A 20,689-nucleotide genomic window follows, 5' to 3' on the forward strand; every position below is an offset into this window, starting at 1 on the left:
CCTCACTCTGGCACGGGCGGCCTTAAGCCAGTCACACCCTCTCAGCCTGACCTACCTCGTAGGGTTGTTGTGAGGATAAAATGGCGACGAGGACAACGATGTTAAGATCCCATTGGGGGGTAAGGTGGATGAATGAATGGATGAATGAATTCACAATGGAAGTGACTTCACCCAGCAGAAGGAGCCTCCTTCTGATACACGAGCCTGTTTCACTTGAATTAGATGGAAGGATCTGTCTTTAGCAGGACAGATTGACAAATTAATAGGACTTGGCCCAAGATGACCTTTGACTTATTCTTGCAGAGCTCCTTGGCTTCAGTAGGTAACAGCACTGAGCTGGGGCTGGAGAGACTTGAACTCAGTGCCTTGATCCACCTTGCTGACCCTGAGCCAGTCACTCTCACCGAGCAAACATCTCAATAACAACAACAACAACATTCTATTTATATACCACCCTTCAGGACAACTTAACACCCACTCAGAGCGGTTTACAACGTACGTTGTTATCCTCACGACAATCACCCTGTGAGGTGGGTGGAGCTGAGAGAGCTCTGAGAGAGCTGTGACTGACCCAAGGCCACCCAGCTGGCTTCAAGCAGAGGAGCGGGGGATCAAACCTGGCTCTCCAGATTAGAGTCCTGCCGCTCTTAACCACTACACCAACCTGGCCAGAATAAAATGCAGTTGATCCACTGCTTCGCTCCCTGAAGGAAAGAAGAAACTCAGAGGTGGCTGTCACGCCTTTTAAACACAGAAGGGAGAGGGAGGGAATATTTATTTATTTGGAAAATTTCTAGACCATCTTTCCACCCAGCTCAGGGTTTGCAAGCCAGTGAACACTTCGAACACTAAAACATTCCCAACACTTAAACATTCGAAACAAACGCAACATATAAACAGACAAAAAGGGAAGAGGGATAAGCAGAGTTCGTGAGGGAGCACCAAACAAAACAGAGAAGGTCTTCGTCCACTGGCAGAAGACAGCAATAGAGGGATCTAGGCAAATCTCCCTGAGGCCCAAAGTTATGGTGCCACTACTGAAAAGGCCCTTTCCTGGGTTGCCACCCTCCTGGCCTCAGATGGCAGGGACACTCAAAGCAGGGTCAGGTAAATTTGTATGGGAGTAGGCAGTCCTTAAGGCACGCTGGCCCCAAATCGTATACAGGCCTTTAAATGTCAATACCAGCACCTTGAATTGTGCCTGGAAGCCAACTGGGAGCCAGGGTAGACGGAACGAGACTGGTCCCTGCAACCCACTTCAGTCAACATCCTGTACCTACTCTACCTTCCAGATAGTCTACAAGGGCAGCCCCATGTACAGCACATGGTTGCAATCTAATCTAGATGTTACCAGGGCCTGCCCCACGCTGGTAATGTCTTTCCTGCCCAGGAAGAGTCACAGCTGGCTCACCAAAGCTACTGAAAAGCTCCTTGGCCACCACTACCACCTGTTTAGCCAACAGGAGGTCTGGGTCCAAGCAGTACTCCCAAGCTACAACTAAAATCCTGCTCTTGTAGGGCGAGTGCAACCTTTCTCCTTAGTGAGCTAGATGTCTACTTACAGGGCACCTTTTTTTTAACATGCAGTATTATTCTTAACTGCAGTCTGGCATGGTACATGCCGTTTTGCCCTATCAAGATTCTATCACATTTCCATACTGTTCTGCTGTGTGCCTGCCTCTCTCTTATAAATCTATGCGGTTGCCAGGTCTAGGCTGGGAAATTCCTGGAGATTTTGAGGGTGGAGCCTGGAGAGGGCAGGGCTTGAGGAAGGGAGGGGCCTCGGTGGAGTATAACGCCATAGCGTTCACCCTTCATAGCAGCCATTTTCTCCAGGGGAACTGATCTCTGTTGCCTGGAGATCGGTTGTAATTCCGGGTGATCTCCTGCTACCACCTTAGCTGTGGTTGAGATCAAGTAGGACTCACATGCAATGAAACACAGAGAAGGCGAGACGTCAAGTTACGGCCATATCAATCCGCCGTTTTGACAAATCAATAGAATAGCCTTCAAAGTATTGTGTGTCATGTTACAAAAGGTTTGGTTTTGGGGGTGCAGTTTCTCTTTGCGGGAGTTTATGAAAAGGGGACAGAGGGAAGCACGTCACTCTTGACTCCACCAAGACCATCTTATATCAGGGGAAGGCACCTTGCAGCTTTAGCTCCCGCCCTTGTCTTCTTTTAGGCCACAGACACCCATGGTGTGGCTAGTACAATGGATCTGTCGACGAGTGACTTTCCTCGTCTTATTTTCTCCTCTTAAAAGAGGCAGCTGCCTGCCTCTTGCCCTCGTGAACTAGAAGCTTCAGGGAGTTCTTGGATATTCTGGAAAGAATTCTATAAATGAGGAGAAAATAGAACATTTTGCTGGATTGTGCCCTTTCACTGCAGCCCCTCCTTGTAGCCGGTGGCATTTGGTACCCAAAGTTCCTCTAAGAGAGCTCTGACTCTCAAAAGCTGATACCCCGAAAATCTTGTTGGTCTCTACGATGCCACTGGGATCCAGTCCCACTGTTCCAAGGCTTTGGGGGCTCTCGGGGGACTGCTGGGGGAAAGGGGGTGGGTCTAACCCCATATTTTCCTGCTTATCTGGGGAGTCCCCCAAGTAGGGTTGCCAGCCTCCAGGTGGTAGCTGGACATCTCCCAGAATTACAACTGATCTCCAGGCAACAGAGACCAGTTCCCCTATTCCATCAAAGACTTAAAGATCGCTGTAGTTCAACAGAAACCTTTCACAAACAAAATCCAAGGGGAAGCTGCTGAATTGGAATTCATATGCAAATTTGACTCTTTCAAGCTGGGACTGAATAGGGACTATGAATGGTTATCTCATTATCACAGGTAACTGATTTCCTTTACATAGGCGGGGTCGGGGAGAGTCCAGTGGCACCTGGCGTGGGCTTTCGAGGACCACGGTTCTCTTTGTCAGATGCATCTGGCGGGGAGGGCTGTGGTTATCGAAGGCTTGTGCTGCAGTGGAATTGGTTGGTCTTGGTGGTGCTGCTTGACTCTTTTTGATTTTGCTACTACAGACTAACACGGCAAACTCCTTTGAATCTTTACACAAGCAAACTGATCCCCACACCAAAAGGAGCTCCCTGCATCTCCATATCAAAGGAGTTGTTTACATCCCCCCTCTCCTCCTCCCCCCATCCCTTCCCCTCCCCTCCTCTATATTTGAACAGTTTCTTTCTGCCCTCCATGCCTCTGACGAAGAGAACTGTGGTTCTCGAAAGCTTATGCTACAATAAAATTGGTTAGTCTTAAAGGTGCTGCTGGACTCTTTTTGATTTTCCTACTCTGAAGGGTGAACTCTATGGCATCATACCCCACTGAGGCCCCTCCCCTCGCCAAACCCTGCTCTTTCCAGGCTCCACCCCCCAAATCTCCAGGAATTTCCCACCCTGGACCTGGCAACCCGGCTCCCAGGTCCTCAGGCTCCCTATCTTGCCTCTGGCTGGCCTTGTTGCTTGGCCTTGGCCCATCCAGCCTGCCATTAAAAGGAGTTGTTGTTTTCTTACGGTGATGGTTAGGAGGAGGGAGGAGCTGTAGTGGAAGTCGTAACAGTAATAATATAATGATACATAATCGTGGGGGCTCCAGAGGAAATCCTAGTGAATAACAGGCTCCCAGCCCCGGAGAGCGATTACAGCCCTGAGACTGGCGCACATGGGGAGTGGAATAAAACGTGTGTGTCAAAGGGGGGGGGGTTAAAGGTCTGGATGCAAGCGGAGCCTCCTCTCCCTCCATAGCCAGCCAGGGGGTTGCTTCAGTTGGCCTCCCTCCGGTCCGCTTCCTGCCCACCCTCCCCAAGGTAGCTTTTCTTCTCATTGTGAGCCGGCCAGCTGCGTTTCAGCACCGAGGACAGCTCCGGCGCCGAACAATGGGGCAGTGCGTTGGAATTGACTTAGGGGCTCTCGACAAATTCGCAGCCAGGGTTTGGCAGAAAACGCCAGACCCGGGGAGGGGGAGGGAGTCGAGCTTAGCAGGAGACGAGAGCTAGGCTGGGAGAGAGAGAGAGAGGGAGAGGGAGAGAGAGAGAGAGTCTCTCTGCACAAGACATCTTACACTGTGGAGACAGCTTAAGAAGAGTAGCCGTGTTAGTTTGTTTGTAGCAGTAAAAAGGAGCAAGAGTTCAGTAGCTCCTATAAGTCTAACAAAATTTGCAGTAGGGTATGAGCTTTCCTGAACACAAAGAAGTGAGCTGTGACTCACAAAAGCTCATACCCTACTGCAAATTTTGTTAGTCTTATAGGTGCTGCTAGACTCTTGCTGTAATCTTACACAGAGAGCTGCTGTAGTACAGTGGTTAAGTGGTTCGGCTGCGAATCAGCACTCTGCTGGTTCGAATCCCACTCCTGCCATGAGCTCAGTAAGTGGCCTTGGGCAAGCCACTCCTCCCAGCCCCAGCTCCCCAGCTGTATTGTGGGGATAATAACAACACTAACTTGTTCATCGCTCTGGGTGAAGCACTAATCTGTCTAGAAGAGCAGTATATAAGCGCAGTTGTTGTTGTTGTTGCTGAGATGATGATGATGATGCTCAGGTAAAAATCTTACACTTGTTCTCCCATTGTGGATACATACACATGCACTGCTAGGGAGACAGAGTACACTTAACAACAACAACATTCATTTATATACCCTTCAGGAAAACGTAATGCCCACTCAGAGTGGTTTACAAAGTGTTATGATTATCCCCTGTGAGGTGGGTGGGGCTGAGAGAGCTCTGAGAGAGCTGTGACCAACCCAGAGTTACCCAGCTGGCTTCAAGCAGAGGAGCGGGGAAATCTAACCTGGTTCTCCAGATTAGAGTCCTGCTGCTCTTAACCACTACATCAAACTGTCTCTCTATATAAGATCACACAGGAAGTACATCACTTGAGCATCCTCGTGTAAGATGTCTTGTGTAGAGGGACTCTGAGACTTTCACCCCACACCACTGCTTCTGTCTGCCTCAGTGTTCTCCAGGCTGGCTATGAAGCATGAGGGGCTGCACGGTTCTGGGCTAGTGGTGTCTCTCACATGGGAAGGTGCCTTCCAGGGAGAGCAGGCTGCCAAAAATTGGTCAGTTGGGACACCCTGGCCACCATCAGCTCTACCACCTGGAGCCAGAGTTGGGCAGAATGGGATCTGGGAGACTCAGATTTGTTCCCGACCCACTGGTGAAACTCACTGGGTCACCTTGGGCTGGCCACTCTCTCTCAGCTTCACCAAACTCACAAGAACAAAATTCAGGTCCAATAGCAGCTTAAAGACCAACTAGATTTCCAGAGTCTTTAAGGTGCTCCTGGACCGAAATCTTGCTCTTCTGCTACAGACCAACACGGCTGCACACCTAAAGCAAACTCACAAGGTTGTTGAGAGGCTGAAATGGAAGTGGGGTGGGAATCATGTACACCACCTTGAACACACAAGCACATGAAACTACCTTCTACTGATCCAAACTATCAATCCATCAGTATTGTCTGCTCAGACTGGCAGCCGCTCTCCAGGATCTCAGGTGGAGATCTTCCACATCACCTGCCACTTGATCCTTGTCACTGGAGGTGCTACCTGTGCTTGGACTTGGGAGCTTCTGCGTGCAAAACAGGGGCTCTTCCACTTTGCCACGGCCCCTCACCAAAAAAATAAGCTACCTTCTACTGAATCAGCCCCATCGAGGTCAGTATTGTCAACTCAGGCCGGCAGTCGCTCTCCCGGTCCTCAGGCGGAGCTCTTTCACATTGCCTCTGACCTAATCCTTACTGGAAATGCCGGGGATTATTCCAAGGGGATGCTCCGCCTCTGAGCCGAGGCCCCTCCTCCTTGGAGACGTAGGATTAGGGCAGTTTGCAAAATAGAAAAAACATGGAATGAGAGAGAGAACATGGTGCAGAGACAAGAGTCCTTGTCTACTGTGCAGAAGTGGGATGCCGTTCCTTCTGCCAAAATTCTCTCTTCTCTCAAGCCCTCTTCTCATTTGCATCTGGATAGCCCAGAAAAAGAAATCATAGTAAAAATAAAGTGGATGTCATAGATTAGGACGAAAGGTCAGTTCTGGGCATGAGAAGGTTGGAGGCAACTGCCTCTAGAGGACAGGAGGGCACACTGCACTAGAAGTCAGGCTACATGAAGAGATACGAAGCAGCATCTCTATCCATCCGTCCGTCCATCCATCTGTTTACGGTCTGTCTATCTGTCTTTCTGCCTATCCATCTATCCGTCTGTCCATCCTGTCTGTCTGCCTGCTTGCCGGCCTGAGCACCAATTAAATGCAGCATTCAAGAAGCAAACAGCAGGTGTCAGGATATTATAACTCTCCCGTCCCTCTGTAGTCACATGCAAGGACAAGCTTGGGTTTCCTCTTTGAAAACGACAGTGGCTGTCTGCACGGGCACCTGGTTGGCCGCTGCGTGAAACAAGAGGTTGGCCTAGTTGGACCCTTGGTCTGACCCAGCACGGCAGCTCGTATGTTCTTACAACTAGGCCCCAGTTCCAAGGGTTAAAGGGGACCCTCACCAGTGTTTCACCCCCTAATAGGGCATTCTCCTTCACGGTTCATTCCCCTGAGGATATCTTCCATTTCCCAGAGAAGGATTTAAGAACACCTCTTCCGATGGCAGTCATATTCTCGATGGTCAGTGAGGTGTTACAGGTAGAGTGTTGGAGGAGGACCTGGGACAACCACGTTCAAATGCCCACTCAGCCATGAAATCCTCTTGGGTGAATGGGCCTGTTGCTCTGTTTCAGCCTTATACAAACAAAAAGAGGCCACTCCAGGAAAAACTGAACCTGAGACAAATGGGGCATTCGCCCACCCGACCGGAGGTACAGTCAATTATCAACAAACAATAATCTCAGTAAGTGAATAATTCATATGAAATGTATAAAGTGTCAAGTGATCAACTGTTCAACAAATCTTCTATACCCCTCACAAAACCTCATATACATAACTACTATATGCACTATAAATATAATCCTATGGACTCATCAATGTTCCTATGCATTCAGTAAATACAATCAGTCTAATAAATATACAACCATGAATACAATAAATACATAGTACCTATTATGACCACTATTTAAATTCTCTTAGTGCATCTTTTGAGTACAGTAAAAAGTTCTCTTCTGTTCCAGAGAAACCATGAAGATTTTAAAGAGATATACACTGCCAGAGGGTATGACAGGCCTAAGGTCATCCAGACAGCTTTCATGGCAGAGGAGGGATTCGAACCTGGGTCTTCCAGGTTCTGACACTCTAACCACAGTACCATAGTATACACTCTAACCAGTACAGTACCTGAATTCTCGATTTCTCTGTATGTGTGTGGATTAATTTCAGATCAGTTTAACAAGAGAGTGCTGATGGTGACAAGGGGGAAGGGTGAAAGCTCATGCCTACACCAGCTGGAACTCAGAATCCCACCCCCCAAAAAGATACTATATCATGCAACCAGGGCTCATTTCGAGGGGGAACGCGCCGGAACACAGTTCCGGCAGTTCCCCAAAGAGGTCACATGACAGGTGGCCCCGTCCACCTGACTCTCAGCCATTATGGGCCCGTTTTGGCCTGGATTGGGGCTGAAATAGCCCAGATTGGGCCTCTGACAGGTGGTGGATCACTCTCCCGCTCAGCAGCGGCCTGATCCTGACCATTTTGAGCCCCTTTTTGGCCATTTTCAGCCCCTTTTTGCCATTTCGGACCCAATTTTGGCCCTAAATGGCCAGGATTGGGTCCAAAACAGCCAGGATAGGTGATGTAAGGGGGTGTGGCACATGCAAATAAATTATGCTAATGACACACTCCCAGTGATGGAACGGGGTGTGGCATATGCTAATGAGTTATGCTAATGAGTTCCTCCAGCTCTTTTTCTACGAAATGACCCCTGCATGCAACAGATATTTGAATTATGGAATTCAATGCTACAAGATGGGATATCAGCCTAGGTGGCTACCGCACAAGGACAGCGTTTTGTGGTGCCTCCATTGATGGTGTGGCTACAAATAAATCACAGCAGCAACAGGGCTTCCTCATGGCAGGTTCCCCCACAGTTTCCCTGCCACAGTCCCCGAGAAGTGGCTACCCCCTCCTCCGGGCTGCTAGGGATTTTTCAATCTTTTTTAAAAAAATCAATACTAGAATATCATTATATTGATATAACATTTTAGCTATAGGTGTAGCAGGTTATCTGAATTCCCAGTTTTCATTTTTGAAAAGGTAAGTCTCTGACCCCCATCCCTTTTGAAGATACGCCTTTCCCCTTATATCTCCACAAGGGAAAGGGCTAACTTTTTTTTAAAAAAAAAATGAAAGCTGAGAATTCAGAGAAACTGCTTCAGCTATTGTTATGATGGTATGTCAATATAATGATATTCTAGGGGCAATTTTTTTTTAAATTTAGAAGGCCTCCTCCAAAGGAAATGGCTACTGCGAGGACTGGGTCAGGGAAAATGGCTGCCACGTGGGCCAGAAAATCTGAATTTTCCCCATCTACACAGCAGCTGTTCAGGCTTTACTGCAATCTTTTCCAAAAGTTGGGAGAAAAGCAGGTTTGAGAAAGATTGGGGAACAGCTAAGGATTCTCCTGGAGGCGCATAAATGCACCACAGAGTTGTGGAGGAGCAGGGGTGGGGGGAATCCACTTCCAATTAGCACTGAACACAGGGCAGATAACCCATGGACAGGTGACCTCTGACGCCTTTTAAAAAGGACTAGATACATTTGTGACATCTAAACAGATCCACCCTGAGCTTGCTGGTGCAGGGAGGGCGGAATACAAATCGAATAAAATAAATAAATTTAATTAATTAATCTTCCATGTTCAGAGGCCAGGAGGCGGCATTGGTACGAGCAGAACAAATCCACAACATATATGTATCTCCAACATACATATTTTGAATAAATTCAGTCCTGCTTTCGCAACAGAGGTAAGATTTGAACCCAAGATGTTAACGGGGTTGCAGGTCCCTCCTTTAACCACCACCATAGATCAAGATGAACAGCTGTGTTTGTCTGTAGCAGTAGAAAAGAGCAAGAGTCCAGTAGCACCTATAAGACTAACAACATTTGCGGTAGGGTATGAGCTTTCATGAGTCACTGAAGAAGCGCAAAATAGTAAAGAGTCCAGTAGCACCTTTAAGACTAACCAACTTGATTCTAGCATAAGCCTTCGAGTCCAGTAGAGTGATTAACCAACTTGATTGTAGCATAAGCCTTCATGAACCACAGCTCTCTTTGTCAGATGAAGAGAGCTGTGATTCTCGTAGGCTGATGCTGCAATCAAGTTGGTTAGTCTCAAAGGCGCTACCGGACTCTTTACTATTTTGCAACTACAGACTAACACGGCTCTACAGACTAACACAGACTAACTCCTCTGGACTGAAGAAGTGAGCTGTGACTCACAAAAGCTCATATTCTACCACTGCCGTAGCGACTTTTTTGTTTTACTGGAGCAAGATTCTGGTCCAGTGGGAGGCCAACTCGATTTACTGCCATTACCTAGGCCATTATTTGGGAGCAAACCCCACCCAACGCCACGGTGTCCAAACGTTGCTCTTCTTGAGTTGGCTACCGCTCCAAAGCACCTCTGTCTCTTTGCCAAGCCAAAGAGGGAGGAACAAAGCTCTCCTTGGCGAACAGGCAACGCTCCTGGCGCTCTCCGTGCACCTCTCCCTGGGCTTGGAGTTTGTTGCCGCTCCCTAAGCCTGACATGATTATTAGTCAGGGGGAAAGGAGGGCGGGCTGTGCTGGAGGTTTTTGTTGCTAAAGGAAAGATTTGAAACACAGCTCAAGATCCATTAAAGGAACGGACCGTCCAACCTGCAGAAAGCAGCTGGGATCCAGCTCGAGGTGGGGCTGGGGGGAGGGTGAAAGAAGAGGAAGGAGAGGGGGTGGGTGGGGGAGCGCCGGATCGATAACTGGAAAGCCAGGAAAGGGGGGAGAAAAACCACAAGGAGACCCCCCCAGCCCAGATCCTCAACCTCTTGGAGGAAAGTTAATCGATAAACTAATTAACTGCTTCGCAAGCTTTGTAATTGCTGGATCAGATGGATTAGGATGAAGGACTGGGGGCTTGCACACCGCCCAGGAAGAAAGGCCAAATTGTAGAATTCTTTGCTTGCTTGGAGGTGCATTATTATTATTATTATTATTATTATTATTATTATTATTATTATTATTATTATTATTATTATTATTATTATTATTACTTCATTTTTTGCACCAGGAGGGGGGGAAATATTATTTTTAAAAAAATATTGGAAAGATTCGTTGGAACCAAAATGCCGCTCTGTTGAGGCTGGCGTGTGGGGGAGGAAAATTGCCTCTCCGACTGCTGGTGGCTTTGGATCTCTTTGTCTCGCTCTCCCAGAAGACTGTCAAATCCAAGTTGGGATTCTTCTATTTCGTTCCGGCTTTTTCCCCCCCTCCTCCCCCTCTTGGTACAATTCTGAATTCGAGGCTCGCTCCAGCTTCCTGCTTTTGGACCAATGAAGGAACCGGATGCCATCAAACTTTTCATTGGACAGATCCCCCGGAATTTAGAGGAGAAAGACCTGAAACCCATCTTTGAACAATTTGGCAAAATCTATGAGTTGACAGTCATTAAGGATAAATACACCGGCATGCACAAAGGTAAGGCTTTTTGGAGGGGCATCTCTGACAATGGAAGTCTCTTGGTGTTCTTACAAGGGAGTAAGGGGTGGTGGCGGCAGCTGGGGTTCAGGAGCAAAATCCCCAAGAGCCAAGCGAGCATGAAAAATAGAAAGCTCCAAGTGTGGTGTGAAATTGTGCTGTCTGCTGCCACCACCCCAAACGAATGGGGAGATTCGTTTCGCACCCCGGAAATTCGCCTCTACGGGGAACTCTTTAGGTTGGAGCAGTGGGGTGGCTGGGGTTCAGGAGCAAAATTCCTAAGAGCCAAGAGAGCACGAGAAATAGAAAGCTCCCAGCGTGGCGTGAAATTGTGCTGTCCGCTGCCACCACCCCAAACGAATGGGGAGATTCGTTTCGCACCCCGGAAATTCGCCTCTACGGGGAACTCTTTAGGTGGGAGCAGTGGGGCAGCTGGGGTTCAGGAGCAAAACTCCTAAGAACCCAGTGAGCAAGAGAAATAGAAAACTCCCAGCGTGGCATGAAATGGTGCTGTCTGCTGCCACCATCCCAAGCGAATGGGGAGATTCGTTTTGCGCCCTGAAAATTCGCCCCCTATGTGGAACTCTTTAGGCTGGAGCTGTGGCATTAGGCGTGTGAGAATCCGCGGATGTCGGAGGGGGGGGGAGCAGGAGCAGATGGCAGGAGATCCAAGGAGAGAGAGAAGGGGGAAAAATGAAACCAGCTACCCTGAATGGCAGCTGGGTGTTTAACTGACTGCACAGTGGGGTTAGGAAGGCAGGCGATTCTCGGTGGGGCGGAGGGGGAGGCTGTGATGCAAAGGTTCCCAGTTAACTGGGCTATAGAATGGGGCTTGATCTTGCATTATCAACAAGAGTGTGGAATGAGGGGAGAGAAACCAGTTTAGGTTCTTGTATAATACTGTATGAGAAGCATTTGTGAAAGTACAGAAATCCTTTTCTCCAGCAGTTTTCATAGAGTCATAGGCTTGGAAGGGGTCTCCAGGGTCATCTAGTCCAACCCCAGTGCTTGTTCTATATTAAAAGGAAGGGGTCAGCCCCCCCCCCAGTAAAGAGCCTCAGTGGACTGCTCAGCCCCCCACATCAGATCCATATCTATGACAGGAATAGCGTCTGATTTTCTGAAAGTTCAATATGTGTGGTGTTTTTGCTTCATTTTTTTAAAAAAATTACACCTTTGGGGAGCAATAGAAAAGAGCAAGAGTCCAGTAGCAACTAGAAGAATAACAACATTTGTGGTAGGCTATGAGCTTTCGTGAGTCACAGAGCTGTGACTCACGAAAGATCATAGCCTGCCACAAATTTGCCGTCTGCTACAGACAGACTCACACAGCTACCCATCTTGAGCTGTCTTTGGGGAGCAAGCCTGTCTATCTATCTATCTATCTATCTATCTATCTATCTATCTATCTATCTATCTATCTATCTATCTATCTATCTATCTATCTATCTATCTATCTATCTATCTATCTATCTATCTATCTATCTATCTATCTATCTATCTATCTATCTATCTATCTATCTCATATCCTGGCATCATTGCTGGGAGAACTGATGCTTGCCAAAGGGAAGGACTCCAACCAATTCTCAGCCCGCCAGTCTGCCAGAACTCCCGAGACTTCTCTCCTCCCCAACACCGGGCCGCTTGCTTTTGTTAGATCTCTTTCCAAATTTCCCGGCAAATCCATCAAATGGCGGGGCTCCCTTGCTTGCTTGCTTCTGTAGGCCTCAGTGCCAAGAAGGCTCAGATTGCATATTTCCTTAATTGTCTTGAGGTTTTTTTTTAAAAAAAATTATATTTAAAGACGCCTCAGGCTTTTGTGGGCAAGCAGGGAGAACGTTTACCTAGACCATCGCCCCTGCCCTGTGTTAGCATGAAAACAGCTGCTGACCTCAAGCTGCTGACTACTGTAATGGGAATAAACAGGGTGAAATCCGTTTAGTACATCTCCATGTAACACAACTGAGAATCAGAAAGTGAGAAGGCTAGGGAGGTGGGTTTTTTTTTTAAATAGAGATAAAAATTGATTGCAACGGGGGCCGAAGGATCAAGATCTCCTTGTAGGGAATTCATCAGTGTATAACTTTGGGGGGGACAGTGGGAGGGAGGGAGAGCTTGGGGGGTGTCTGGTCTCGCTGATCCAAGCGCTGATCAATGGAGGTTGCTTGGCAGGTGTTCACCAAGGCATGCTGTGAAATGGGGGGAGCTTTGTGACAAAAGGCGACCGACGTTTGCTGAGTCAACCTGAAGCTGCTCTTCCATTAAAGTCAAGGAAAAGAGAATTAATTACCTCTCCTACCCGCTGGGATTTTTTTTAAAAGAAAGACACCAGGTGTAGGGGTTTTGTTTTGCTTTTAGTTTGATTGCAAAGAGGCTCCAGGATCGTGCAGGGAAGCGAGCAGTCAACTTTTAAAAGACCCACCTCTGCTCTGCTCTTCTGCCTTAACAGCAGCAAATGTTAAAAAGGGATCACGCGTTTTTGCCAGGCCTTGGATTGGGTCACCTGATTTCGCCCGGTCAAGTCCCTGCGATAGTCATAAAAGCAGGCCGGGCTGTTTTTTTCCCCAAGTCAGTTGGCAACCCTAAGGGGCAAGGAAACAAAATGTTCCTTTGGAAATTTGGACCGAGAGAGAGAGAGATCGTGAATGTGCGTGTAGCGTCCACCGGCATCCGAAGGCTCAGGATTCTTGATGGGGAAATGGTTCCTCACTTGGAAGAAATCAAAAACCCGTTTAAAGATTTGCATTTGGTTACAAATGCATCGAAGTAACATTTCCTCCAGTCCGGGAGGAGGTCAGGGTTGGAAAACGGAAAGTGCATGCATTCATGTTTTGCCCCCCTCCCCCAAAAATCTGTCGAGGGATAGGTATTCCTGTTTGGAAGGGCCTTTTAACTTCTGCAGGTTCATCATTTACAGAGGGTATCAGAAGCCCCCCTCCTGCTCTTAGTTAGAAAATAAGAATTGCTCTGCTGGATCTAGTAGTACAATTGGATCATTTTAGGTTAAGTGATCTTATGAGGGGGGGGAGACTTTATATGGTCACGTGTACTTCAAACACAGATCACAGAATAACCATTCAATGGACTTCTCTCCTCCCATCTTACCATCTCTACCGGGAAACATGCATGGTGTAATCTGACTCCAAATATATTTACTTAGAATTCAGTCCCACCACACTCCATATTGCTGCCCCAAATTTTTGCTCTTGCGCCAGCTTTAACCTAAAGAGTGGGAAACCGACAACCGGAGGAATAGGGGTATCAAGGGCCCCAATAAATGACAACGAGACATCCATGTATGAATTTATGAATCCTAACATGCAGCTATACAAAGTGCCTATGTGCCTATATAAATACTCAGAAATATTCTAAAAATTCATACAAAATACAATCCGCATCCCAACATACCCAAGTTTGCAATATCAATCATGACAATCGATAATGCACGTATCATAAGTTCACATACAATATCACAAATGGTAAATCCCTGTAGCATACAAGAAAGGAAAACTTCCGTGATCAAGATAAGTCTCTAATAGTAAAATTAAAGACTTACTTTGATCACAGAAGTTTTCCTTTCAAAGCACCTAAAAGAGAAGAAAAGATCACTTTATCTTCAAGAATTTGTACACTATAGGGATTTACCATTTGTGCACGGCTGACGTGTTAGCAGGGCTTTTTTTCTGGGGAAAGAGGTGGTGGAACTCGGTGGGTTGCCCTCGGAGAAAATGGTCACATGGCTGGTGGCCCCGCCCCCTGATCTCCAGACAGAGGGGAGTTTAGATTGCCAACTCCCCTCTGTCTGGAGATCAGGGGGCGGGGCCACCAGCCATGTGACCATTTTCAAGCGGTTCCAGAACTCCGTTCCACCACGTTCCAGCTGAAAAAAAGCCCTACATGTTAGTATTTATAAATTCATACTTGAATTTCTTTTTGTTATTTATTGGGGCCCTTGATGCCCCTATTCCTCCCATTGTGGGTTTCCCACTCCTTAGGTTGGTGCTTTGCTACTGGGAAAGCCTCTTATTTGGTTCTTGCACCAGCTCTGGCTGGATTAAACCAATGGCCCACCTTAGCCAACATCCATGTGGCACATGCATTTCAGTGCCTGCGCATGAACACTAAAGCATACCTTGCAGCACAAAGTCTGCTGTTCTGCACCCGGTGGCCAGTGAGACGTATCTCACGAGGACTGCGGGTTTGTTTTTGAATATTTCTTTCAGCCTCCTCAAACCAGCACTCTCTTGGCTTTTAGATCGGGGCAGCAATGAATGACAACAGCAAACGGGAGGTGAAAAGCAACCTGCAGCAATGTATAAAAGGCCTGGGTTAGGTTAGGAGGGTCCTTCAGCAGTGATCCCCAGTACAAACAGAAGGTGCATTGGGAAAATAAGAAGCAGGCCCAATTTTTTTCAGCTGTAATATCATGGAAGATCTGCTGGTCTAGAAACAGTCACATGGGATGGCAGCTGGAGACTAGGGGTTGGATCCTGCCCATCTGTTCCACTAACTTTCCCCGGGCATAAGGAGCCGTCCCCTGACATGAACGGCTGCCTTTTGCATCAAGGGAAGTCTCCCCGCTGCGAAGGAAATGTCCTCCCTTAGCAGAACAGATCGGCAGCATCCAAAAGCGTGCATGTCAAAGGCGCAAATCCTTTAGAACAAGGGCTGTCATTTCCCTAAGGAGGGCTCAAGTCCAGAGGAGCCACTGCCCCATTAACTGGGTAGTCTTCGAGGTGCTACCAGATTCCTCTTTAGCTTTTTTGCCCTGTAGCAAACTAATATGGCAGTCACTCTGTAGGCTATATAGTAAAGAGTCCAGTAGCACCTTTAAGACTAACCAATTTTATTGTAGCATAAGCTTTTGAGAGCCACAGCCCTCTTCTGTCGAAAGCTTATGCTATAATAAAGTTAGTTAGTTTCAGGGCTCATTTCAACGGGGAATGCGCAGGAACGCTGCTCCAGCAGTTCCCCAAAGAGGTCACATGTCAGGTGGCTCCGCTCACCTGACTCTCGGCCATTTTCGGCCTGTTTCCGCCTGGATTGGAGCCGAAACAGCCCAGATCAAGCCTTTGACGGGTGGTGGATCACTCTCCCACTCAGCAGCGACCCGATCCTGGCCATTTTAGGCCCCTTTTCAGCCATTTTCAGCCCCTTTCTGCCATTTTGGGCCCAAATTCGGCCCTGAATGGCCAGGATTGGGTCCAAAACAGCCAGGATAGGTGATGCCAGGGGGTGTGGCACATGCAAATCAGTTATGCTAATGACACACTCCCAGTGATGGAAAGGGGTGTGGCATATGCTAACGAGTTCTGCTAATGAGTTATGCTAATGAGTTCCTCCAGCTCTTTTTCTACGAAATGCCCCCTCATTAGTCTTAAAGGTGCTACTGGACTCTTTACTATTTTGCTACTACAGACTAACACGGCTAACTCCTCTGGATCTGTTGGCTATGACCTGGTTTGGTCACAGTGCTTCAGGAATTAAGTATAAAGAGGTCACCTGGACACCTGCTTTTCATACAAGAGCAGGTGTGCCTTTAAGCCTTGCTGTCAATCTCACCACCACCTTACTTCATGCCCCTGACACGGAAACCTCTTTGCTCCTTCACCACAGCAATCTAGTCTGGCATCACGAGATATTATTTTCGCTCCCCCCACCCATGTTTACCCAGCAGTTACAGTTGGACCAAATGTCCTCCCCCACCTCCCACAAACCCTTACTTCTTTGATTAGAATGAAGGAATCACGTTGCACAGAAGCTATTTATGTGAAATAGGGAAGTACCCCTACTGGGTACAGGCAGGGCTTTTTTTCAGCCGGAACTTGGTGGAATGGAGTTCCGGCACCTCTTGGAAATGGTCACATGGCCGGTGGCCACACCCCCTGATCTCCAGACAGAGGGGAGTTTAGATCGCCCTCCGCGCCATGGCGCGGAGGGCGATCTAAACTCCCCTCTGTCTGGAGATCAGGGGGTGTGGCCACCGGCCATGTGACCATTTTCACTGAGGGCTATGGTTGTTGTGGGTTTTCCGGGCTGTATTGCCGTGGTCTTGGCATTGTAGTTCCTGACGTTTCGCCAGCAGCTGTGGCTGGCATCTTCAGAGGTGTAGCACCGAAAGACAGAGATCTCTCAGTGTCACAGTGCGGAACAGGTGTTGGCAGGTCATTTGTATCTACTCAGGAGGGGTGGGGTTGAGCTGAGTCATCCTGTAAGAGTTTCCCAGGGTGTGGAATGCTAATGGCGGGAGGCTTCACTGTATCCTGAGGAGGTTCTTTTGCATATGGATTGGTGCTTGATGTGCTAATCTTCTCTGCAGGGCTATTGTCGGGTGTAGAGTGTTTTGTTAGCCTGGTGTTTTTCACTGAGGGCGATTTAAACTTTCAAAAGCTCTCCCCCCCTTTGTTCCAGCTGACCCAAAGTGACGTCATTGCGTGGTCCTGGAAGTGGTACAAGGAGCACCACCTCCCGCCAGGAGTTGCCCCCTGTGCTGGCAACCCACTGAGTTCCACCACCTCTTTTCCCAGAAAAAAAGCCCTGGGCACAGGTGTGTTTGGGGGTGGGGGGGTGGGAAATGGGATCAGCAGGGGTCTGAATCTCCAACTTGCTGTCCTATATTTCGTTGCACGCGAAGCCACAGATTGCCATAAATCATTTTGCTTTGGGCGTTAGACTTTTGGAACTCCGAAAGAAGCAGCTTTTATGACAATCTGTGCGTAAGAAGCTTCCAAAAGAGTGGTTGCTCAATTGCTTTGAAATATAGAAGATATTTTAGCAAATCAGGGCTACGGTTCTAGATGGTACTTCCTTAGAAGTACCCCTTCCCTGCCATGAAATCCATGAGCCCTTTTGAATATAACCATGTAATGTTTAGGATCAGGGTTTGAGAACGTTTCTTTCTTTCTTTCTTTCTTTCTTTCTTTCTTTCTTTCTTTCTTTCTTTCTTTCTTTCTTTCTTTCTTTCTTTCTTTCTTTCTTTCTTTCTTTCTTTCTTTCTTTCTTTCTTTCTTTGGCTGTAAATTTCGAAAAATAAAATTCCAATCCAAGCTAGGAGTTTGGCGCTTCCCATCCCTCCTTATATAACTGTGATATTTAAATAATTTAAGTTGGGAAATTGGCTTCCGTTTCCAGGAAGCCCCTGGAGGGTTTTTGATGGTGTGTTGTTCAATAGACCTGTACCAACCCCCCAAATCCCAAATCCCAGAGTTATTTTTTGGCCTGCCTGTTTTTAAAAAAAAAACAAAGGAACTATTTCTAGCAGATCAGATAGAAAACATGCAGGAATTATCTTTGGTTTGAGAACTGTTGCATCTTTTTTTGGGACACGGGGAGACAAAATTGGTGGCAAATAATATAATGGGGAGACAAAGTTTGCTTTATGCGGTGGGATTGCTTGATCTGTATGGGCAAGAAGAGAAAAAATTATTTGATGCCCTTGTCTGTAATCTTTTCCATCCCCTCAACTCAACGGGCTGTACAAGCAGGGAGTTGGGGCTACTTGAATGTTAGGGGTACCATCGTAAGGTTGCCAGGCTCCAGGTGGTGGCTGAAGGTCTCCTGGAATTACAACTGATCTCCAGGCCACAGACATCAATTCCCCAGGAGAAAATGGCTGCTTTGGAAGATTAATTCTATGGCAATATACTCTGCTGAGACCCCTTCCCTCCTCAACCCCCCCTCTCCAGGCTCCCCCCCCCAAATCTCCAGGAATTTCCCAACCTGGAGCTGGCAATCCTAGCATACCAGGATAATAGGTCAGTCCTGTAGGGGGTAACAGCCCCCTCCCCAAACTCTTGGAAATGCATACTCCGAAGCATGAATGTTGTTGCCTGCTGCCCCCCACTTTCCCCCCTCGTTCCATGGACATGAATTGAGCAAGAGACGCACTCCTTCATCCCATTTACCTATGAAGAATTAGCCAGGAGGGAGGGGGATGAATTAGGTTTTAACAAATTCCTAGCTAAACAAAACTGCTGCCAAGTGTAATTTCTAATTTCCCCAAAGGGATTGTCTTGTTATAATTTAGATATGATTTTTTTTTTCCAAAGGAACAAACAAGCCAGGTAGAATTATGGCCCGATCGCTTGGCTTGGATGTTATTCAAAACATGAGAAGGGGAGCTCTCCTGGATCAGAGAAAAAGACCACCCTAGACGGGATTTGGTTTCCGACAGAGGCCTGTCATCTGCTGAGTGGTAGCATTTTCTAATGGTTAGAATGTCCGACTGGGATGTGTGTGTGTGGGGGGGGTGTCCGGGAGGTTTGGTTTCAGTGAGTGCCATCTGATGAGCTTCTTAGCAGTTTGGAAGACAGCCTAACCTACCTTGCAGGATTGTTGTAAGGGTAAAACTAGAGGAGATGAGAATTTATCTAGGAGATGTTAGGGAAGTAAAACACCCCGAACGACCCCTGGGCTGGATCCAATGGTCTGTTTACGCCTGGCAAACTGGTGTGACTGACTGGTAAAACTTATGAGCCAGCTGTATCTGAAGAAGCGAGCTGTGGCTCACAAAAGCTCATACACTACCACAAATTTTGTTAGTCTTATGAGTGCTACTGGACTCTTGCTCTTTTCCATGGCTCAAAGAGTTTGTCAGCTCTTCTATTCAGCTGTGCCCCTCTGCTGCTTAACCAGCGCTCAGTCTTGCTCACCTTGAGCTGAGAAACACTGTTCTTGCTGATTTCTGTAGCCGTTGGTGACAGGAATGGGACAGGCCTGGATTTTTTCCTGGTCAGTTGGCAACCTACGATAAGAAAGACTAGAGCAGTTTTTTGCTAAGGTCCACAGGACAAGTGAAGGGACTAGAGAAGGTTAGTAGGGCCAGAATGGATCCCCCTGCATGACGAGAAATCGCTACCAAAATGCCTTTCTCAGCACCCCTCCCCAAAAGTAGGCCTTTTATTCTCCTACCCCCAGGTGATTTCTACGCAAGCCACAGTCCCCATACTCCAAGTGTATAACAGCAGTGGAAAGATTTAGGTGGGCAGCCGTGTTGGTCTGCAGTAGAACAGCAGGATTTGAATCCAGTGGCCCTGTAGAGACCGACAAGGTTTTCAAAGTGTAAGCTTTCATGAGTAGAGATGGGCACAACCCGAAATACAAACCAAAGTTCGTCATGAACCAGGCCGTTTTTTTCGTTTGCAAACTGGCGGTTTGTTGGAGGGCATTTCTGACGAACTGCGACGAACCGTTATGATTTTTAGGCTGGTTCGTTTGGTTCATTTTTCGGCACCAATCAATCAGTTTCCTAGGCAACGGGGTGGGGGGAGAATGGGCTTTCTGCAGACCTTCTGCTGCCCTGGAAGTGATGTATTCACGAACCAAATGAACTGGTTTGCAAACCAGGCAATTACATGCTAGTTTGTGGTTCATGAAACGTAATGAACCACGAACCGCAACGAACCACCATTTTCCCAGTTTGTGCCCATCTGTATTTGTGAGCCAGAGGCCCCTTCTTTAGACATGAGTAGGAAAGTGCCGTTGAGTCATAGCCAACTTATGGCGACCCCTGCTGTGGTTTTCAAGGCAAGAGACTAACAGAGGGGGCTTGCCATTCCCCGCCTTTGCATAGCTATCCTGGTTTTCCTTGGTGGTCTTCCATCCAAATACTAACCAAAGCTGGCCCCGCTTAGCTTCTGAGCTCTGACAAGATCAGGCTTGCAATTTAAACACTAGAAAAATATTTACATAAATATGAGGTGGGATTATTGTTCAAGTGCAGCCGCCAAATTTTTTAGCGTTCGAAGCGGTCCAATTCTCAGTAAAACGGGTGACCTGTGTCAAGCCCTAGGGTTGCCAACTCTGGGTTGGGAAATTCCTGGAGATTTGGAGGTGGAGCCTAGGGAGGGAGGGACATCAGCAGGGTATGATGCTATTGAGTCCACCCCCACCCCAAAAAACCATTTTCTCCAAGGGAACGTATGTCAATCTGCTGGAGATCAGTTGTAGTTCCAGGAAGTCTTCCTACGCAACCTGAAAGTTGGCACCCTACTCCATCTAAATTTAAACCTTTCGTTTCAGTAGGGACCTCTGCAATTCTCCCTATTGTCTGCCATAAGCTGTTGTTGGGGTTGGGA

The 20,689-nt window shown here is 47.5% G+C and overlaps 1 protein-coding gene across 35 annotated transcripts in view; it reads left to right on the forward strand.

The window, feature by feature from the left end:
• The first annotated feature begins 10,468 nt into the window (after positions 1–10,468).
• CELF3 (CUGBP Elav-like family member 3) overlaps positions 10,469–20,689 on the forward strand; it is an 82,217-nt gene continuing 71,996 nt past the window's right edge. For all 35 annotated transcript variants that reach the window (XM_054976018.1, XM_054976002.1, XM_054976116.1 and 32 more), the window contains exon 1: positions 10,469–10,613. In XM_054976018.1, coding sequence (XP_054831993.1) covers positions 10,469–10,613 — 145 coding nt within the window. The remainder of the gene's footprint in view (positions 10,614–20,689) is intronic.

Source organism: Eublepharis macularius, chromosome 1, assembly GCF_028583425.1.
Source record: "Eublepharis macularius isolate TG4126 chromosome 1, MPM_Emac_v1.0, whole genome shotgun sequence".
Taxonomy (NCBI): domain Eukaryota; kingdom Metazoa; phylum Chordata; class Lepidosauria; order Squamata; family Eublepharidae; genus Eublepharis; species Eublepharis macularius.